General features: G+C 35.3%; 2 protein-coding genes across 2 annotated transcripts in view; one reads left to right on the top strand and one right to left on the bottom strand.

Annotated features, from left to right (window-relative positions):
- Nucleotides 1-1,180: 1,180 nt before the first annotated feature.
- LOC113096597 (guanylyl cyclase-activating protein 2-like) lies at nt 1,181-1,730 on the bottom strand. The gene is made up of 2 exons (XM_026261967.1): nt 1,468-1,730; nt 1,181-1,288 (listed from the first exon to the last, which is right to left on the bottom strand). The coding sequence occupies exons 1-2, from the start codon at nt 1,663-1,665 to the stop codon at nt 1,181-1,183; spliced, it is 306 nt and encodes a 101-aa protein (XP_026117752.1). The 5' UTR covers nt 1,666-1,730.
- A 3,806-nt stretch (nt 1,731-5,536) lies between these two features.
- Nucleotides 5,537-23,274, top strand: part of LOC113096596 (transmembrane protein 263-B-like) — a 30,017-nt gene continuing 12,279 nt past the window's right edge. The window contains exons 1-2 of the mRNA XM_026261966.1: nt 5,537-5,712; nt 6,798-6,891. Coding sequence (XP_026117751.1) covers nt 5,707-5,712; nt 6,798-6,891 — 100 coding nt within the window. The 5' untranslated portion in view covers nt 5,537-5,706. The remainder of the gene's footprint in view (nt 5,713-6,797; nt 6,892-23,274) is intronic.

The following is a 23,274-nucleotide window of genomic DNA, read 5'->3' as shown; positions in this document are numbered from 1 at the left end:
CCATGGGCCTTGACCTTACTGGAAACTCATGTTTTTTTCCCCCAGTTTTCCCTGAACCAGCCTCGTGCATTAGTGTCCAGTTTTAAGAGGTCCATAATCCAGGCATCTTTCTGTGCCCCTTCCATGAACTCGGACAGGGATATTTGACCTGTAAATGAAGAGGAAGAGTCTTTAATGAATTCCTACATCAACCCGACCCAACCCCTCTCTCGCTCTCTCTCTCTCTCTCTCTCTCTCTCTCTCCCTCTAACCACCAACGGGCTTAATTTAGCAACAGTCTAAGCCTACACATATTTAGGCTGCCACACATGGGATTATTATATAAGGCTGTTTACTTATTGGCGTGGTCCTGTTGGAATTTTAGAAAGTAAATATCCCTTTGACACACCCATATGTTTATTTACTTTGTCTATCAGTGTCCAAAAGAGTGTCTAATATTATCCCATTAAAATACGTATACCCATAGTTGAAGATAACATGGTTTAAGGTAATTTGATTGATATGCAACAATCGAAATGGTCAATCCATTTTCCGCGCTTTGCTGTTGGATACCATTAAATGACCAAAAGCCCTTTAGTTGAAGTAACGACCAATCTTCATGTATACAATGCCACTAAGAAAGGTAAGAAATATACTGAGTTTGCTGTAGAAGACCTTGAATAGCTATCACAAAGCCCGGACCAGAATCCCACTAAACAGCTTTGGGAATGAACTGAAGGGCTGTCTGTAAGCCAGACCCATCAACCAACATTAGCCCTTGACCTCACTGTTGCCCTCCAACAGAAGCAAATCCCTATATAGACAGGCGACATCTAGTGGAATGCCTTCCTAGAAAAGTGAAAGCCCTTGGGTCCAAAGGAAATTTTAATCGAGCTGTTATGAAATGTGTTTTTTAATAGCTGTTTACCCCAAGATATCACCTGTTTTAGTCTTTAATGGTTTATTTGAGAAAGGGAAAAGAAGCGCTTACCATCATTGTTTTCATCCAAAAGTTCGAAAATCCTGTCGCAGATGTTGCTGGGCGTCATGTGGATGTGGTTTTTCTTAAGTTGGCAAATTACCTAGAAGTAAAAAGCGAGAAACCCATTAGAGGAGGAAATAAAAAAGATGAGAACAGGACTCCAGAGCACTCCTTACCTTTATAACACGTTTGACTTCTTGTCTGTCCAACTTTCCGCTGTCATTCTCTGTCGTAGACTTTAAAAGACCATTTCAGTCTGTCCTCCAGTTTTCCTCTCAGAACCAGGTGGACTGCTGCTACAAATTCCATAAAGTCTATAACATTATCCTGCAAATAGACACAAATGATTTCCATCTGATCTCATGTGCAAATGATCACAGATTATGCATAGAAAGTGCTACTTTGCAATCAGCACTCAATTTCAAAGGAAATGAGGAACTTCCATTTACATTTTTTTTTTAATTAGGCATGTAAAAATAGATAACCTTTTCAACTCTCACACTCACCCTGTTTGTGTCAAACGATTTGAAGAGGGTTTCCATGTACAAAGCCTCATCTTCTGATGTGCTCTGAACTCCGAAGATCTTGCGGAATTCGTGAAGATGCAGGGCTCCGCTTGGGCACACCGTCATGAATTTGGTATAAAGAGGCTGGATGTCTGCTAGTTCCACTTCCTCATCTTCATCGCTTTGAATTTGACCCATCTTTGTCTGAAACTCACACTGTCGATCGTATGAAGATGGCCACGATAACTGAGGCGAAAGTGCTGTGCTGCATTCTCCTCGCAAGTAAACGGATTTAATCTACTTACAACTAGAGACGGCTTGTCTTACTATGGACGCACTGGTATTTTTAGAAGGTCTAAATCTCATTTGCTCTTTGATCTGACAGGCAGAAACTTCACGGTGAAACTTCATGATCTAATAATGATAACTGATAACTCTAATATGAACTTACCTGTTCTGAGAACCATGAGTGTCATGTCTCAAACTATTTTTATTAATTAGACCCCATTATAGCGAGATTAGGTCTCGTTAAAATAATATTTAAAAAAAATAATAATATATACATAATGTATGTACATGTATATGTTCTAAATAAATAAATAAATAAATAATTGTTATATACATATACATATATATATAAAATAAATTAGCATAAGTTAAAATACAACAAATACTATCATGGTTTAAAATTACTTTTTTAATATTGTATATAATGTGTAATTTATTGTGTAAAGGTGAAATATAAGCCAGACAAAAAATTAATAAATAAGAAAAAAGTAAAACAGATACTCAAAATCATACTATATTATATTATATCAATACTATCACTTGAATAATTACTTACGTCATATATTATTTTTACTGCATTACATAATTTGATTTTGGCATGAGATATGATATGACCCGTACTTGTTTTACCATACTTTGTGAGATTCGCCCATTTATATCTAGATGACGTCACAAAATAAATAAATAAATAAAAATTCAAGCTAATATCTCTCAGGTTAATAGTCTGAGTCTCTCTAAATGATTCTTTAATTATTTTTAATTTTTAGTTATTCATGAGTCATAGTTTAGATCAGCGGGCAAACATTCTCAATTACACTAGTGTCAGAAAATGTCTTGCGTGACTACTTACAGTAAGTTAAGCCCTGACCTCCTATCACTGCACTCTTCTAGATTGTATTTCTGTAAAACATATGGTTTCACTCGGGCCAAACCATTCTCACCAGTCTTACCTTTCCTATACAGCATCTCAGGCAGTTGTCCTAACAAGACCTTTTAACTAGCGTGGCGTATAATTACCCTTTCACAGGTTAAGCTGAGTATCTCCGTTCATAGCTGCAGTCAGACAAGACAAAAGACATTATGAAGTCACGTTGACTTCCCTGTTGACATCATGAATAAATTATTAGGATAAGGATATTTTAAATACTTGACCTGCAAGGAATATAGATACTTGTAAGTAAATAAATAAATACTTGAAATAATGAAATAAATAATCAGCATATTTACATGGGGGGGGGGGGGGTCTTCTAATCAATAGAGAAATAGAGATAAATTTGTGCTTTTCATTGACTTTACTGCTGTCATGAATAGATAAATAAATTATTAGGATTCTTAAAAAGATATTTGACTCACATAGAATATGCATACCTAATAATAAAATAAATAAATAAATAAAAATCTGCATAACCACAAGAATGGGGGATAGGATCTAAGAGCTATTATTAGGAATAGGATGAAAATGCATTCCTGCCAATAAATAACTAAATTCATTGGGCAAACAAACAAACAATAAATAAATACATAAATCCCTTGTGCCATATAGTAATAGTAGCATTATAGTTTTGTAGTTAATAGTTTAATAATAAAGAGGTCAACAAATACTTAATATGTAGTAGCATTAAGAAAAAGACTTCAAATATAGTAGCAATAAGAGGGAAAAAACAGAAAAATACAGTTTTTAATGACTGGAAAATATATATATTTATAGCATTATAATTTAATGTTTGCTGAACGGGTCAAGTCCATTTATGCCCTCTTTCCACAACATTTCTGAAAACGGTTTTAACAGTAAATCTGAATGCCTCGACCAGTGAACTCTGGCCTAAATGCAGAATCACATCAATTTCACTTCCGGCCAATAAAGCTTAAATCCACCCGTTTCACCTCTAGTCTTCTTTTGATGAGGTGATATATTATTTAGCAGGATGTAGGGGAGAACCGGGGCGAAAGTAACACGGGACGAAAGTAACAAAGCGATTTTCTCCGAGCCTCTTTCTGCATTTGCATTCCCAGCTATGACAGCATGTTCAGCATGCAATCCTTGACAGAGCTGAGAAATATCATGTGATTTCCTCATCGTTTCCCGAAGTTAGGTCCGTAAAACTGTTTTCGACAACAAAAAGTAAATTGTTGAAGCGGTAATTTTTTTTTTATTAGTCGTGTTGTTTTTCTTGTTTCATGTGTCACAGTAATGATCAATCTACAGGTTATTTAGTGCTTTAACACATCCTAAAGTTTGCATTTTCAATTTTTTTTTTAATATATAAAATTAAATCTAGTTTAAATGTCAGGAGTTCCTGTCGGGATGAAAGTAACAATTGTTCACAAAAAGTATTTATTTTGTTCCAGTGCAAGCTCTATTGTGAATTTATGTGTCTTGCATCATTTCTTACAAATGTTTATGTCATATTATACCAAAAGAATATGTCTGAGTGAGGGTCAGAAAGACAGACAGAGGTCTGGTTTTATCCAGATGTTTTTGAGAGGGTGTTTCTGGACATATAGGAACATCTCTCTCTGGGCAGCTACGTCACATTTATATTTAGGTTTTAGCCATATCTTAGCCTTTACACCTCCACCTGTGAATTTGCAGTGTTTCCAGATGTTTTAATGCACATTTTTAATTCATGCATAAAAACAACTGGATGGAAACATGAATAGGCCTACTGTTACATTATGTTTAGAGTTTTTTTTATTATGCTAATGTGATTACATTTTTATATTGTGCATTCTGTAGAATTTATTTATTATTATATAAAAATACATAGAAATTTACAATAAAAAAATACAGTCAGGTTTTAAGACATCTGATGAAACTTAAACTTAAATTTAAAATGAAAATATGAAAATGTTATTTAATATTTTTTTTTTGCAAAGATAAAGGACAAAATATGTTTGCAGTTATTTATTAACAAGGTCACAATCAGGTATACTTAAGAAAAATAAGACTAACAGAAAAAAATCTAGCTTATATTGTTGTGTTACTTTTGACCCATCTGTGTGTTACTTTCGTCCCAACTGATGGGGTCGAAAGTAACAATGTGCAACTTATGTTCAAAGTGAAATTATACTGAAGTCTTTCTACATTTCTACAAAATACCACCTGGTATTGTTAGACCACACTTCTGAGTTACTGGCCACAGCAGAAATATATCTCTGTATACAACATTATCTTTTAAAATGAAATTTTTCTGAAAAATGGTACTTTTGCCCCTGCTCTCCCCTAAGAGACAGTTTGTCAGGACGGACAATGGAGACATAAAAGGTTTCTGACCTTTTCTCAGCTGTCATTAATAGCAGTGTAATCATCCACTCTGATTCACCACAATCCTACATGCTCATAAAACACAGGACTGTAGGTAAACATATAAAACTTAAAAATAATAATAATAATAATTGTAACTAGTTTGCGGCAATTCTTTATTGTTATTATTATTTTTATTTTAATAAAACATCAAAGTAAATTAAAAAACAAAAACGTGTATTGTGACACTGATCTTTTTACAAACTAATTTAGGTCTGAAACTGTTTTATACAGTCTATGGTCTGAACATACACCATGTGTCCCCCTAAAATATTTGTTTTCTCCAAAATAAACCTTAAAAAACTGCAAGCCTTAAACCATAAAAACTTTTACAATTTTTTGTATGTAAAGGTATGCAAACACCGTATTACTTGCTCTATTTTCTTATTTCAGTTCTTCAGCAGCAGTCAGCGTCGGTGAGTAGAATTAACGCGCTGCTGCCCTCTATCGACCAACAGCTCAACAGCCTCCCCAAATTCCGTAAACATCCCGACGTCACTTCCGCTTACATACGCATGAAAAACAAAGCAAACGCTGAATTTTATTTCGTATAAAGCGCTCTTTCCATTCTATAGTCGTGTGCTTTCATCAGTATTGAAGTTCAGAGAGGCGCTTTCTAAAGCAGGGCTGTATTAATATCCTCATTAATGAAGGTGAGTAGATTTGGTTTGTTTTGCGTGACAGTATGAAGCCAAACCTGTTCTTACCTGATGCTGCACGGGCACAAACTGTTGAATATTTATACTGATATTTACATACGGACCTTTTTGATACTGTGCCATTACATGCGGTTACATCGGATGGATGTTGTGTTCTCTAGCTCTGATACACAGATGGGCTGTAATAAAACCCTTAACGGGGCAGCTGACATTAAGTCGTATAATATAATATTACATCAGCATGATGCAGGATACATTGTACAGTAGAAGCTATGCGTTAATAATTGTGTTTATTTTTGCAGCCAGCCGTAGAGTTTATGATTATAGATGTATCAGAGGCTGTAAAAGAGAAGAGGTGATGATGATGATTGTAATTTCATTGCTGCTATGCAGTCTCTTTTGCTCTCTATAACTTTGCAGAAAGAAGTAAGTTTTGTCTGCAGTATGCATTCATGTGAATTTGCATAGCAGACTTTCATAAATGTGTCATGGTGAAGTCCAAACATCTTATCTTAATAAATTACAGCTTGATTTGACAAGAATGCCTGACAAGATGGAAATAAAATCAGTTGTTTAGTAGGGATTGACGAATTAAATTACAGGAGGGTGTCAACTTTAAATTAATTTTGATATTTGAGACATGATGAATTTTTTTTTAGTGGAAACATCCAACGAATACTACAAAACATTACTGAAATATCTAACCCATTGCTACTTACTCATGCTTATGCTGCTGGTTTCCCACCAAAATGATGTCACGTCCTGCGAGATCATTATGTTATCCTCCTTTATCAACATTAGTTCAGATGGAGGTATGATTGGGTGTAATTTATGTTGTAGAACTAGTTTGTCTACTAAAAATAGCTAATATGATTATGTTAAAATAACACTAAAAGGACTAATTATTATTCTAACAAATATAAGTTTAAAAAATTTAGAGTTTAACATTTTATCCGATTAATGGGAAGACTCGATGGGAACATGAAAATTTACTGCATGGCAGTAATGACTGTTATTGTTTGCATTGTGTGTGTATTTATGTATTGACCGTGTGAAAGATATAATTATGTTAATTGAAGGACCCGAGTGCAGAGACTGAGGTGATGGAGGAAGCACCTGCTGACCCTAACAATGAAGAACTTCCACCCTACCTGCGTGAAGAGCCCCCTGAGGGTATGTTCAGCCTTATTGATGCTTCCAGAGTATTTTGTTCTTAAATATTAATTTAGATATGTTATTGAATGGATTCTGTTGTTGTAATGTGTGCATGAATGTGTAATGTGTCACTGACGATTAACAAACAAGGCTTTGGTAAATTAATGAATAAAGGAAAATGTATAAGTTTTTCATCTTTTAAGTAACTTTTTTTTTTGCCTTCATTGGTTTATTTTTGAAGGTTCCATGGTGTAATAAATTGCTTTTCAAATGTATACATTTCTAGATAATTTGTAAAATTTCTAAAGGAATATGTATTTGCAACAAAGATACTTTTGGTTCTTGAATATGAAAAAGTTTTTTATTTATTTTTGTTTACTTTTTTTTTTTTTTTTAACAACCAAGGCTGCATTTAAAAAACAAAAACAAAATAAGAGTTCAGTAAAAACAATAATATTGTAAAAAATTAACTTATTACAAATTAAAATAGTTTTCTGTTTTAGTTTATTTTCAGTGTTACATGATCGTTCAGTAATTACTTAAATCACATTGCTTAATATTTTAACGTTTATTTTTTTTTTTTTTTTTTTTTGTATTTAATATCAATATTGGAAGTTGTGCTGCTTAATATTTTATTTTCAGGATTTTTGATGAATAGAAAGCATTTTTTATGAAATAGAATAGTTTTTTTCTCACTATAAATATTTTTACTGTCACTTTTAATGCATCCTTGGTTGAAAAAAAATATGAATGTCCTAAAAAATATTTTACTGACCACAAACTTTTGAACGACAGCCTATTTGTGCTTTTGGAAAGCTTGGCAAAAAGTTATTCTAGTCACAGATTTTTGTCCAACCTATTAACATAGATTTTAAAATGCACAAAAAAACCTCAAGAAAATCTGTTCGAATTTTTTTTTTTGTCAAAGAATACCCCATTTTCTATTACTTTTTAATGTTGTAGTAAAGTATAGTGATCTGCAGAGGGCCACACTGACCAACATAAGACAAATAAAGATTACTATAGTGAAAAATCGCTCTAATATTTGGAGTGCCAAGATGTACAAAGGTTTAAGTAAGTTTAATTCCCAAATCCATTCATCTTTCCAAACTGCTTCCCAGAAAGCCCTGCAGGTGCCTTCTGATACACAGTCCTGCATCTGTAGTTAATAATGGGCAAGTAGGCTCTAATAAAGCCTTTCATTAAGAGCTAAAGATCTTTCAGTAACAGAACATGTTTAAGTTAAAGTGGGCTTTTGTGCTCGAACCGTGATCAATGTCCTCTTTTTCTTCTCTGTGCTATTTGATCTTTACGTCCAGGGACGGCACAAAGAAACAAAGCTCTCTTGTCTAGTCTCTTCATGAAAAGTCTATTCGAGGAGAAGGCTCTGATGCTGCTGCGTTGCCAGAAACAATCTCTTTAGTTTAAATGGCTGCATTATGTTGCTATAAATTGCTTTGGGATCCTTGGTGCCTGCTGCCCACCAGTGCATCACCGGTGATTGCATAACAGCAAACGCCTGCCCTCTGGCTTTTTGGCTGCTGTCTCGGTGTGGATCCTGAAATAGTTTATTATATCGCTGAGATTCTGTCCATCTTTGTTGCTGGGAACAAGAATCTCTCGGATCTGGGCCGTGTATATTGAGTTGTTTGTTCTGATTCAGGGTGTGTTGATCCGTCAATGCATACAAAGCTGTTTCGGATGAATCAAACTGTCTATTTTGGTGAAACTGTCATCGTGATGACTGGCGTTTTATGAGAAATGAGTTTTGAGCTTGAGCACACCAAGTGCAGTGGGCTTGTTCACAAGAAGGGGAATTGTTTGGATCAGGCTTAATATCACTGAACAAATAGCAAAAGGGATTGAAGTACAAGCAGAAGGATCCTAGTTCAGTATCTCACCACCTCACCTACATCTGCTTTGGGTTTCAAAGCCCAGAATGCCGTTTTCGGACTGGCATCAGTAGTGTATCACTAAACAACTTCAACTAACGATGACATATGAATTGATTGTCTTAAAAAAAAAAAACCACACATTTATGCAATAATAGTAGTTGTAATAGTAACAAATAGTTTGTGAAGTTACATGTCTACATTTACTGTGAAGTGTTTAATCAGTTATATGATAATCAGTAATTCAATTGATTGTTGTTTTTATTGACAGTTTTAATGATCATATATTGCATCTCTTAGTGAAAGCTAGGATCACTTTGTTGCCTGATCTGACCGATTCAAACAGCACTTCCGAAGTCGTTTTGAATGAATCATTAAAAGAACATATTCTTAAAGGGATTGCTCACCCAAAAATTAAAATTACCACATGGTTTACTCACCCTCAAGCCATTTGACTTTCTTGTTTAAAACGAATGCAATCTGAGTTCTATTAAAAAATATCCTGGCTCTTTTAAAGGGGGGGGGGGGGTGAAATGCTCGTTTTCACTCAATATCCTGTTAATCTTGAGTACCTATAGAGTAGTACTGCATCCTTCATAACTCCAAAAAGTCTTTAGTTTTATTATATTTATAAGAGAAAGTAGTCTGTACCGATTTTTCCCAGAAAAACACGATCGGCTGGAGGCGTGACGTGTGGGCGGAGCTAAAGAATCACGAGCACCAGTAGGCTTTTGCGTTGAGAGCATGTGGAAGCTGTGACATTACCGTGAGGGAAAAATCATCATCCAAAACAAACCATGGCTAACAGTCAGATTCAGCCGTTTATTTATGATCCAGAATCAGACCCCCAGGGCTGAAATTTAACAAGAGCAGCATCAGCAACGACGTCTCTATGTGGTATGTATTGAAACTGTATTTATTTGCTTAGCGGTTAGCGGTTTTGGAAAATGACTAAGTTCCACTTTATGTCGTCTAACGAATATATGTTTTTTTTTAAGGTGTACATGTGGAAAGTGCAGTTTGATGACAACATCGCATGTTGTTTACTTGATGTGCTTACGCGCCGATAGCTAAGTTAACAACACAGAGATATTTGAAGCAGTTTTACTCACCGCCTGCGGTTCCAACACATGATCGTGACCCTTTTTCGTTGGGACTGCATTATCCTTAAGAAATAAACGATGTGCAAATCCGGCGTCAAACTGGGCCTTGTTTGTAAAACAAGCATCTTCGAAATGCAGGGAACAAACACAAACACTTGCACAACTCCGTTGATGCTCTGTAAAAATAAACTCCATCCACTGGTCCCTTAATGCTGTTTTTTTTTGGTAATCTGTGCAGGGTTGTCTTGCCCTGGCAACCAAAAACACACTTCTTTTGTGACAATTCGGTCTCTCGCCTCTGATCAGTGAACGTCTGTTGTGCTCTCAATGCTCTGCTATACGGGAGCGCGCGCTCTTCCAGCAGACACGCCCTCAGGACCCATATAAGGAAATTCCGCTCCATCTAACGTCACACAGAGCCATACTCGAAAAAAACTTTCCGAAACTTGTGACAAACCTTGTTCCAAAAATACTCCTTCAAACGTACAACTTAATTTTTGAAACCTTGTCCATGTTTAGCATGGGAATCCAACTCTTTAACAGTGTAAAAAACTCAGTATGCATGAGATAGCATTTCACCCCCCCTTTAAGCTTTATAATGGCAGTGAATGCTTATGATTTTGAATCCCCAAAAAAGTGCATCCATTCATCAAAAACAGTGCTCCACATGGCTCCGGAGGTTTTGTGTGAGAAAATCATCAATATTTAAAACTTTATAAACCATAATCTGTAGTCTTCATTAACCCCCGGGGCCATGTGGAGCACTTTTTATGATGGATGGATGCACTTTTTGGGCTTCAAAATTGTCATTATAAAACTTAAGGGAGCCAGGCCTTTTTGTTAATATAGCTATGAATGTATTCATCTGACAGAAGCAAGTCATATACACCTAGGATGGCTTGAGGGTGAGTGAATTGAACTGTAAGAGTAATATTTTTAAGAATAAAATTATAATGCTTCCATTGGATGTTTTTCATTCACTAAAAGAACTTTGTGATTCATTGGATGTGGATTGTAATTTAAGATAGTTAACTGCTCTGTGTATTAGCTAAGCATAGGTGGATTGAATTATGACATCAGTAAGGTTTGTGGTTGGAATAAACACAATCCATACTAAATTGCAAAGTGTACCGATACTAATTACATAAAATTTGCATCTTTCCACGCTTATTATAGTGTGACTGCCTTCCATATCTCTGAATTAAATTGGCTTGGGAGAGCATTTCACATTCTCTGCAACACTTGCAGGTGCTGTTGTGTCTGTTTGTAAAGTTTTGGTGGCTAGACCAGTGTGAATAAAACATGAATAAAACAGTGAAGCTAGAATATTCTCGTCTTGAGATGTTACCTAGTTCTAGTGGTAAACAACCGCAGATATACGTGTGACACTCTTCGACCCAAGTTTTATTTCCTGAAGTGTCGCTGATGTTGTAGACGTACAGAATGAGTCCCTTTAGGGCGTCTGTGGTCTGAGGTCAGACACAGTCACAGAGGATTTGGAGCAGAACCAGACAGCTAGTCCACATGCTAATACTCATGTGGAAAATACAGCCAAAATGGAGCGGTCCTCCCCGAGGCGTTCGCGCTGCTGCAGACAGTGTACGGTTTACAGACCGTTTCTTCTGTTGATGCAACATTTGCACATGATTTTTCTTCTCAAGCTTGTACTGTTGCCTTATCTGTAAATGTCAAATGTGAGGACAGAACGAAAGGCAGGGCAGTAATCTTTTGCAAATTACAGGTGGCGAACATAGTTGTTCCACAATTATGCCCTTTGTGTGTTTTAGTGCGAGCGAGCGGCAGCGAAATTCAATCAAGGTTAGATTGTCAAGCCCTGTCGGTGTGATTGCACATTTTCTGAGCGAACAGCCTAGAACTGATGTAAACCTGAGAAATACAACGCCATAGATTGAGTCTGTCAGCTCATTTGAGCTTCTGGTATTACTGTTTATCTGAAGCACTACTCGTTGAGCCGTTCATTTAGACATCAGTACCCTGTCTAAGTGTTTTTATGTATGTCATTGGTTCTGTTGATCCAAATGTGTGAAATATCAGCTTACTGACTCTTTTGACACATTAATTACAGTACTGCCCTGACTTTTATAGTCTGTTTTTAGCATATGATTGGTTACATTCACCCAGTCCGTGTTGGGGATTGACAGCTGTATTTATTAGTAGGTGTGAGTCTTGGATTGGCTTGTAATAGCTGTAACTATAGCAACCAGTGACTGTAGGAAATGTCTCGAAGCGCTTTGAATTGCATTTTCAAGGATTTAATTTGTATTTCATCCTCGCATGTAATAGGCCAAAAACTTGGGTTTGGTTCAGTTCTGTCTATTGTTTTATTTTGTCTCACACTGCGACTGCACAATACCCCCTTTTACTGACCGTTGTCATTACCTCGTTGAGGTTGACCATGTCAATTTTGTGGTCAAATAGTTTAAAACTCTAACAAACAAGTAGTGGATTATTCAAAGTAAAGTATATTAATATAAAATATAAGTAAAAATAATGGTTTGATGTAGGAGCCGATAACCTCAAGGGAAGCGAAGCGGACCACATATAATGCTGTTGCGCTTTTTGGCGACCCAAGTTCAAGTCCTGGCTCATGGTCCTTTCCCAATCAGACCCTTCCCCTCTCTCCCACTTCATTTCCTGTTAATGTATACTGTCATATCCTAATAAAAGGTCAAAATGCCAAAAATTGACCCTTTTCACAAGACTGTGATGACGCGATTAATTGGAAATTGGCATCATAAATCCTCATAAAAAGTTTTTTAATGCTAAAACTAGTTAACGCTAAAGTGAGGGTGTTTCTAATATGGGAGCGTCGGTAAAATTGACATCGTTCTCTCTTCTGACCGCCGTTTTCAATCTCTCTCTGTTTTTTTCCTTTTCTTAAATTCGTGAAAACACTTTTGTAGTTTTTCTTCTGATAATTTAGCAAATAGAAATGCAAAAAAAAAATGTTGTGGTACTTTTCCATTTGATGCTCTCAAACTTAAACCAACTATGACTATTTCTGTTGCTGAGAAACCCGGAAATGTGAAAAAGGTCCATTAATCTTTATTATTATTATTATTATTATTATTACTATGATACTATTATATATTAGTCATTTTAATAGTGTTGAGATACTAGTATAAGTTTTACAAAGATGTGTTTATATTCTTTCTATTTTCATTAATAACATCCTTTTTGAATTTGTTTTATTTTTTTATTTATTTAGTTTTCATTTTGGTTTTAATTTGAGGTATTTTAGTACATCAAGTGAAGTTGCATTGTGATACAAGTATAGTTTTGGTAAAATGTTTGAATTATTATTTTTTTTTCTTTTTTGTTAATTATATACAGTATTGTTCAAAATAATAGCAGTACAATGTGACTAACCAGAATAATCAAGGTTTTTAGTATATTTTTTATTGCTACGTGGCAAACAAGTTACCAGTAGGTTCAGTAGATTGTCAGAAAACAAACAAGACCCAGCATTCATGATATGCACGCTCTTAAGGCTGTGCAATTGGGCAATTAGTTGAAAGGGGTGTGTTCAAAAAAATAGCAGTGTCTACCTTTGACTGTACAAATTCAAAACTATTTTGTACAAACATTTTTTTTTTCTGAAATTTAGCAATCCTGTGAATCACTAAACTAATATTTAGTTGTATGACCACAGTTTTTTAAAACTGCTTGACATCTGTGTGGCATGGAGTCAACCAACTTGTGGCACCTCTCAGCTGTTATTCCACTCCATGATTCTTTAACAACATTCCACAATTCATTCACATTTCTTGGTTTTGCTTCAGAAAAAGCATTTTTGATATCACCCCACAAGTTCTCAATTGGATTAAGGTCTGGAGATTGGGCTGGCCACTCCATAACATTAATTTTGTTGGTTTGGAACCAAGACTTTGCCCGTTTACTAGTGTGTTTTGGGTCATTGTCTTGTTGAAACAACCATTTCAAGGGCATGTCCTCTTCAGCATAGGGCAACATGACCTCTTCAAGTATTTTAACATATGCAAACTGATCCATGATCCCTGGTATGCGATAAATAGGCCCAACACCATAGTAGGAGAAACATGCCCATATCATGATGCTTGCACCTCCATGCTTCACTGTCTTCACTGTGTACTGTGGCTTGAATTCAGAGTTTGGGGGTCGTCTCACAAACTGCCTGTGGCCCTTGGACCCAAAAAGAACAATTTTACTCTCATCAGTCCACAAAATGTTCCTCCATTTCTCTTTAGGCCAGTTGATGTGTTCTTTGGCAAATTGTAACCTCTTCTGCACATGCCTTTTTTTTAACAGAGGGACTTTGCGGGGGATTCTTGAAAATAGATTAGCTTCACACAGACGTCTTCTAACTGTCACAGTACTTACAGGTAACTCCAGACTGTCTTTGATCATCCTGGAGGTGATCATTGGCTGAGCCTTTGCCATTCTGGTTATTCTTCTATCCATTTTGATGGTTGTCTTCCGTTTTCTTCCACGTCTCTCTGGTTTCTCCATTTTAAGGCATTGGAGATCATTTTAGCTGAACAGCCTATCATTTTTTGCACCTCTTTATAGGTTTTCCCCTCTCTAATCAACTTTTTAATCAAAGTACGCTGTTCTTCTGAACAATGTCTTGAACGACCCATTTTCCTCAGCTTTCAAATGCATGTTCAACAAGTGTTGGCTTCATCCTTAAATAGGGGCCACCTGATTCACACCTGTTTCTTCACAAAATTGATGACCTCAGTGATTGAATGCCACACTGCTATTTTTTTGAACACACCCCTTTCAACTAATTCAACTAATTGCCCAATTGCACAGCCTTAAGAGCGTGCATATCATGAATGCTGGGTCTCATTTGTTTTCTGAGAATCTACTGAACCTACTGGTAACTTGTTTGCCATGTAGCAATAAAAAAATATACGAAAAACCTTGATTATTCTGGTTAGACACATTGTACTGCTATTATTTTGAACAATACTGTATTTTAGTTTTTGTCATTTTCATTAGTATCAGTATTTCATTAGTAGTGTCTATATAGTTTTCATACATTTTTATTTCAGTTTTAATTTTAGTTATTTGAGCTAAAGGTTTTATTTTAATTCAAATAGGACAAATGTTTTTGTAGATTTATTCAATTTATTATAAATACATTTATTCAAGTACATTTTGTTGTTACCTATGGCAAACAAAAGCACAAAGGAAAAACTATTTGAGTTTGAATAGCATTTACACTAATCAATGGGTTGGTGTAGATCTTATATTTATGATTGACAGGAAATAATAATGCATGTTCTGTGCTTATATGTTAAAGATGTGACTGACAGAAGCTAGTTGACTGAAGTTCAGCACAAATCAACCCAGCTTGCTGACAAAATTACAGTTTTAATTCCTCAAAATGGAAGCTTCACTTTGGGCACACAATATAGTTGTCACTCTCTTTCATAACCAAACTGTCTATGAACATACCTGTATTTAACACTTCAAACAGGACCGCCAGCCTGTATTTTGCTGCTGTGTGTAGCCCGATGCTGTGCTTCTCATCTAACCTCACCCAAGCACAAACCCAGCAATCTTTCAAACCGCCCTGTGCAATTACAATTCAAGATGTGTATTTGCCTACGAGAGCAGCTGAAATTAAATCAGTCTTGCTTTTATGTTGAAAAGAAAGAAATCAAGTTATTAATAGCTAAAAATGATGTTTTATTGAGTTTATGCGCTTCTGTTCTGTTTGCTTGGAGCTGTGCGCCTGTTCCATCATCCTGACAGATCCAGTGCGCATGAGGGGCTCAATCTGATGTTGTGTAAAAGGATGATGGATGGACCGTCAGCCGCACAAGGCTCCCGGTGCATCGTCCACCTGCGGTTCTGCCTCGCCGTTTTCATTAGGTCCCCATAGCCGAAAACACAGATCAACATATGCGCTGATCAAAGAGCCCTGAACAGGGTGATGGATCGGTTCGAGTGTGGAAAGAAGCCGCTGGTTTCAGGTTCAGTCCTGCGACTTGTTTTTCATCTTAAGTAATGCGTTTAATTAAAAAATAGGCTAGCGGAGATGGATTACTTAAGCATTATCAGATGTTGTGGCGCAAAAGAATTGATGGGCACCCTGTGAAGGTAAATTCAATTCTAGGTCATTTTGTGTAGAATTTATAATGTCTAGTTAATGTTGAAACCGATTCTGTTGATGGTTATTTTTATTCTGCTCTCTGGCAGCTGCTATCCATCACAGACTTAAAGCTGGAGTGGGTAGTTTTGCACCACAAGCATCACCAAATTGTGAAAATGACATTTTTTTAAACAGGTTTCCTTTCTGGTTGGCCAACATATGGCTCCGCCCCGAAACTGATGCTATTGGTTGAGCTAGTGTTACATTTTTGGGCATCTAGTATTTTATCATATATCAACCGATGAACAGGGAAGGGTTTTAGTTAACTAAAACTAAAACCATTAAAGATTTTACAAAATAAACCTAGAACATATTTTATTTGAAGCTTTCTGTTCAGGCAACATTTCTTATTTTCATTTAGATTAACTTGATGTATTAAAATAACTACCAACTAAGACTAAAAATGAATAAAAATATATAGACATACAAAAAAAAGTAATAAAAACAACACAAATTCAAAAAAAAAAATAGCTAAAATAACTAAAACTATAATAGCATCTCAGTGTTACTATAATAACATTGGTACATGGTTATGATAGTTTGGATTTTTGTAAATGTGTTTTTTTTTATTTCCATATTATTCTCATTTAGCTAATTTAATTCTAGTTAGTTTTCACTAAGTTTAAACTGTATCATTTAAACATGTTTTATGGTAAATGCCTTAGTGTGGGCAAAAATTCAGTTTTAAAATAATAATAATAATATGTTTTATATTATATAGATCTTAAAATAAAATATGTTCTAGGTTTATTTTGTAAAATCTTTAATGGTTTTAGTTTTAGTTAACTAAAACCCTTCCCTGTTTATCGGTTGATATATGATAAAATACTAGATGCCCAAAAATGTAACACTAGCTCAACCAATAGCATAAGTTTCGGGGCGGCCATATGTTCACCAACCAGAAAGGAAACCTGTTTGAAAAGTCATTTTCACAATTTGGTGTGTGTGTGTGTGTGTGTGTGTGTGTTGTTTTAATTTTAACATTATGACACCATATTTCAGCAATTTAATGAGTTTTAACCATTATAACACTGCATATTAATTCCTTGCTTAGTTGTTTTTGCGTATGAAAGGGATTGTACCCTAAAATAAAAATATAAACAGAACAAAGAAAATCATACAGGTTTGGAGTGCATGAGGTTGAAAAAATTATGACAAACCCTTAAATCATTTTGGGGTGAATGATCTCTTTAAGCTTGAATAAAACAACATATTTTATTATTGGAAAAAACCCCACATTTTTTAAGTATATGTGGCCTTTTTTGTTGTTTTATTTTGCTGTTTTTTTAGGCTTGAGTTGCTCTCTAAACTTTTGCCCCTCGAGCCTCTGTGCTTTAATGGCCAGAGATGAATGGAACCTGTCCAGTGTAACAAACCAGAAATGCATACCAACTAGGCACCTAGGTACACACACACACACACACAAATAGATATTGTCAATTTACTCTGGACAGTGGCTGTGGGCACCATCTGCGAACGACGGCTCTCCATGCTTGTCTGATCACAGGAAGACATTTTGTCACTTGAATGCTTTGTCACAAACCGAAGGAAATGTGACTTTTTCTAACCATTATATGCACACTCATGCTGGGCCGTCTCGTACACTCAAAACGGAAACTCAGAAGCCATCAGGACTGATGCGCATCAGCTGGCTTCACAGGCCATCTCATTATCTGTCACAACACAGCCCAACCTGGAGCTCTCCTCACAACTTTTTGCTCTGTAGCATTGAAGGACTTATGACTGCTCCAGGGAGACATTTTTCTGTCTCTTTCTGCAAAGGCTGGACATAACAAAGAACAGAGGATTTTATTTCCACTTTTAAAATCAGAGTCTAGTATGTTAACATACTTCCACTGCCCAACCAGCACATAGCAGCTAAGCCATAAAAACTAATCAATGATTAATTGTAGAACGGTCAAGTCTGGAAAATTAATTTCCTGTTATATACACGATACTACCATTTAAAAGTTTGAGGTTAGATAAAGGGATTATATTATGCTCATCAAGGATGCATCTGCATAATAAAACATTAATATTGTGAAATATTATTAAAATGTTTTATTAAAATGTATTTTGTTACCAATAATTTATTCATGTCATGCAAAGCTGAATTTTCAGCATGTCACATGATCCTTCAGAAATCATGTTGATTTGCTGCTCAAGAAAAACTAGAAAAACTCACCTTTTCTTCTTAATATTTTTGTGCAAAACATGATGCACTACTATTCAAATGTTAAATTATATTAATGTTTAAACACTCACATTTCATGAAACCAATAGTGACAGTATAAACATTTATAATGTTACACATACGTCTATTCCAAATAAATGCTTCTCTTTTGAACTTATAAATAAATAAATTCTGAGAAACAGTACAATGCACAAAAATATTAGGCAGGAAAAAAAAACATGATTAATAATTAAACACCATTAATAATTGAGCAGCGAATCTACATATTAAAATGATTTCTGAAGGAACATGACACTGAAAATTAGAGTAATGATGCTGAAAATTCAGCTTTGCGTCATTAAATTAGAAAATAGTCATTTTAAATTGTAAAAAAATATAGCAATATTACAGTTTTTACTGTGTTTTTGGTTAAATGCATTCTTGATGAGTTTAGGAGCAGCATTTTATCTTATCAAGATGATATATTTACATTTAGTCATTAAGCAGATGCTTTTATGCAAAGTGGCTTACAAATGAAGACAATAGAAGCAATCAAAATCAGTTAGCCTAACACAGTACGCAAGTTTTTCTAATATAATAAATAAAAAGAAAACAGGTAGAACAGAAAAAAGAATAGGGAATGCTATTAGAGGGACATATGTTCTAATAAATGAAAATAAACCAAGTAGTTAGGATAGAAATAGAATAGAGAGTGCAAGTGTTAGAGGGTCAAATACAGATGGAAGAGATGTGTTTAGCTGCTCGGATTGAGCTGTGCAGGTCATTCCACCAGGAGGGAACAGTTAATGTAAAAGTCTGTGAAAGTGATTTTGTGCCTCTTTGAGATACACAATGAAGTGACGTTCAATTGCAGAATTTAAGCTTATAGAGGCACATAAGTCTGAAGCAGTGACATTAGGTAAAGGGATGCCTCAATGCCTTGAATTTTATGTGAGTAGTTATTGGTTACCAGTGCAAATTGATAAACAGAGGTGTGACATGTAATATTTTCAGCTCATTAAAGATTAATCTTGCAGCCACAATCTGGATTAGTTGTAGAGGTTTGATAGAACGTGCTGGAAGACCTGCCAAGAGAGCATCGCAATAGTCCAGCCTGGACAGAACAAGAGCTTGAACAAGGAGTTGGAAGAAAGGACATAATCTTCCAAATGTTGTATTAATATTAGATTCTAATCACATATAGCCAAATTACATAGCCAAATGTATAGGTTATGTTGACTGCAGATATTTTTAAGGCTATAGTTCCCATTAGAACAGTTATATATATATATATATATATATATATATATATATATATATATATATATATATATATATATATATATATATATATATATATAGTTGTTTTTCGTCTTTAGGGTTGAGGACTCGTGTTGTAAAATTGTCCTTTGCTGCAAATTGTGGGTGAAAGGAATGGACCGTTTATGAAAATGATAATATAAACAATATTCAGGAAGAAATAATGTGAATATCTAGCAATAGAGAAGGGATTGAAAAGGGAAAGGCAGAAATGTATCGCATTCAAACAGAATGGATTTAATTTAAGAAAGGCAAAGGCTGTCTCTGACCCGAATGTGGCCATGCTTTTCACATCCAATTATTTCCTCTGCCATGACGAGCAGAAATCATTTTTTTTAGAAGGGGAACATAATGGTGGGTGAAATGACAGGTTGAGTGAATGCATCTCTCTCTCTGCGGCTGTTTTCAGTTGCTCTCCACCAGCTCTTTGGAATAGAACAATGAAAGTGTAAGGAGCCGACTTGCCATCTGTAGTATGTCTGGTAAATTATGACACTTCATTACAGCTTCCTCTTCCTCTATCTCTCTTTCCTTCTCTATTTCTCTTTCTGGCTTTCTCTGTTCTTTTCCTCACTAACTACATCTCTGTCTCTCTGGTTTTACTCATTCTGTGTCTCGCTGTCTCTGTCTCTCCCTGAAATCTGTCCTCAGCACTGTGTTGCTTGCTGTGGAAGAGTAAATCGGGACACCTCAAGACTCAGAAGTCAGCTCAACACCTATTTCCACACGGTCGTTAATATGTTTCGTACAGTTCAATGTCAGTTATTAGTTCGTTAGTTGGTTACTAGCCTAACACATAAGAGTCCACCCACTAGTCTCTATGATACCCTGGTTTTGGGCCCAATGTAATCATCCACCGGGTCCAACAATTCTGTTCTTGCCATAGAAATTAAATTGTTTTTGTTTTGTTTTAATAATAATTTAGTTTTAGCATATTATATTTACATTATTTTATACATGTTCTACATGTATTGCATAATTGTTTAGAATTCGGCTCAACAGTTCTATTCTAGCCATGAAAAATAATGAACTTTTGTTTTAATATTAATTTAGTTTTAGCATATTAAATATACATTATTTTGTACACTTTTTTTATATACAATGTATAATTGTTTATAATTCGGTCCAAGCATGATATTCTTGCCATAATTTTTTTATTTATTGTAGTTTTAATATGAATTAGTTTTTTAAGAATAAATTTACATACATACATTTTTTTTCATGTATTGTTTAATTGTTTAGAATTTGTTCCAACAGTTCTATTCTTGCCATGAAAAAAATAATTTATTTTAGCCTTAATATATATTTTTACATTAAATTTACATTATACATGTTGTAATGTATAAAACATTTAAAACATAAAAAAACATTTTATCCATGTTTGAAGTGTACAATTGTTTATAAATGTATTATTCTCACTATTTTTAATATAGTGTTTCATTTCTTGCTTAAATATTTGTTTTTATATATTTAATATAATATATTTACATTTTTACACTTAATATACATTATTTTAAATAATAATTAAATTGAAAATAAATTATACATAATTATTTATTATAAAGATATATTCATGTCATTATTTTAAAATATAATTAATTCATATTATTTACATTTATAAATGTATAATATAAATTACACTTATTATTTTATTATATATAGACTGAAATATTAATTCAGCAAAGGACGACTTGGATCAGTGTCAAAGCAATTCCTGCATTTACATGCAATCATGTTAGTGCTTCAGTCTAAGCTGCTTTTGATATTGAGACTCCTAGCATAAGCCAGAGAGAGAGAAAAATGCGGAGGAACATCTGTCCCCTCAAATATGAAAGAATAATAAAGTTATTTTGTGCACGTCTCGCCCCCGGTCAGCAGAATCTCTCATTGGTGTGTTGTTGCACACTGCTATCATTGCAAATCCCTGCTCAGCAAAACTAACAGTAAACAAAAAAATGCGGTGGGGGTGAACTAGGGGTTTGCCTGCACTGAATTATTTAAGGTCTTACCTTGACGATTCTGCACGCCATCTGCTTGATGTATAATTCAAGAGACATGCTTAGGGTGGGACGTCTTAAATGAGGCACACTGCATTGAATGGTCACAGTGTTGTGGGTCCAAACATTAGGTAGCCTGAACCCTTTGATATGAGAGATATCTGCTTTTAAAAGCTTCACTCTTTGATATATATTTCAGTATCTGTACCGCAAATTCCAGTTACACTTGCTGTTTCATTTACGGATGGGAAGGTCCAATGTACATGGCTTCTTTCGGCACACTCAGAGACTTGACGTGTCTTTCTAAATCCCCAAAGCACGGAGTCTGACATGAAAAGCAGGCCAGGGCAGGAACAGCAAGCCAGGTTCTCCTCCAATAGGCTCAGCAGGAACAGGCAAGATTTTTTTCCCCTCCATCTGTAGCTACTGAAGTGCAAGCGTGTGTCATCTGCCTTTCAATCACACACTGTATAGCAGCAAAATCCATCTGGGGAAAATAGAGACTGTTGGAATTATTAGTGGCAGATTGCTGAATCTAGATCAGTGCTGTTTTGCTATCTTCTGACTATCATTTCTTATGATAAGCAGATTTCTGATCTGAGATCAGTGTTTAGACTAAAAATGCAGGCCTTGGTTTGAGAGTCAGCTTGACTCATGGTGGCTAAAAGTAGAGCTTTTAGCCAGTTTTTGTCACATAACCAAGATCGAATGGTTATCTCTTTGAAGGAGTAAGATTGCGTTTCATTTCGATCTGCTGTTGCGGTGGACTGTGAACTGAAACTACTCGATGGGAAGCTGAAGTGAAGGTTGTTGTACTGTAAAACGATTCATTCCAAAGCTGTTTAAATGAATCGATTGATATTAAAACAGTACAACTTTTTTCAGTAGAACACTAGAGGAGATATTTGGTAGAATGTCAGAGATGCTGTATACAAGTGGATTGGAAATTACACTAACATGCTTTAACGCCAGAAACTACTATATTTCAAGTGAAAAGTGAGGTTTGGCCAGCTATCCAGTGCTTTGTGAATGTCCGAATACCTCAAGCGTGTGACGGAAATGTTATGCCCATCACCATACTGTGATGCATGCCCCAGTCAGAACACTGGAGCGACCAGACAAAGCCAATAAAAACCATTACAAGCAAGCCATTTGTTGCATCCAGTGGCAACATAATTACTGATTATAATGACTTAGACTGTTTTTTTACGTATTGTGTTGCATTGCGTATCGCGCCATTTAAACATAAAACCATGTCTGCATTTTGATCGGAGTAAAGACGAACAACAAACGCTATTCCACACTGCTCTAAACTCACATTTAATCATCTGTGGCAAATCCTTTACATATGTAAACATACTTACAGACTGTCAGTCAGAACAGCCAACATTGTAGTCTACTCTTCCAGGATCAGGAAACAGTCCTGCACACATCTGAATATTTTAACAGCTTGTAACGCTCCAAAGAGAAAGGAAACCTTGAAATTGCATCATATGGCCCGTTTAATAAATTATTATAGTCTATTATATAATGTAATGTTCCTTTCTTTTGTTACTCACATCATAATAATAGCCCAGCACTCTAGCGTAAAGGATTTGTTCTCTGACGTGACTGATAGTGGTGCATTTAAATGTTTTGAGTTGAGAGTAATTGAGAGCTGAATGACTTACCCAGTCTGTTTGGCAAAGAATAGCATTTGCTTTCTTTAGCTTCACTGAATTTGTGAATTAGCAGTAGTAGCTCATCCTTGAAG

This window comes from Carassius auratus, unplaced genomic scaffold, assembly GCF_003368295.1.
Source record: "Carassius auratus strain Wakin unplaced genomic scaffold, ASM336829v1 scaf_tig00215991, whole genome shotgun sequence".
Taxonomy (NCBI): Eukaryota; Metazoa; Chordata; class Actinopteri; order Cypriniformes; family Cyprinidae; genus Carassius; species Carassius auratus.
The sequence above is the reverse complement of the archived record's forward strand: the minus strand, read 5'-3'. Positions and strand labels throughout refer to the sequence as shown.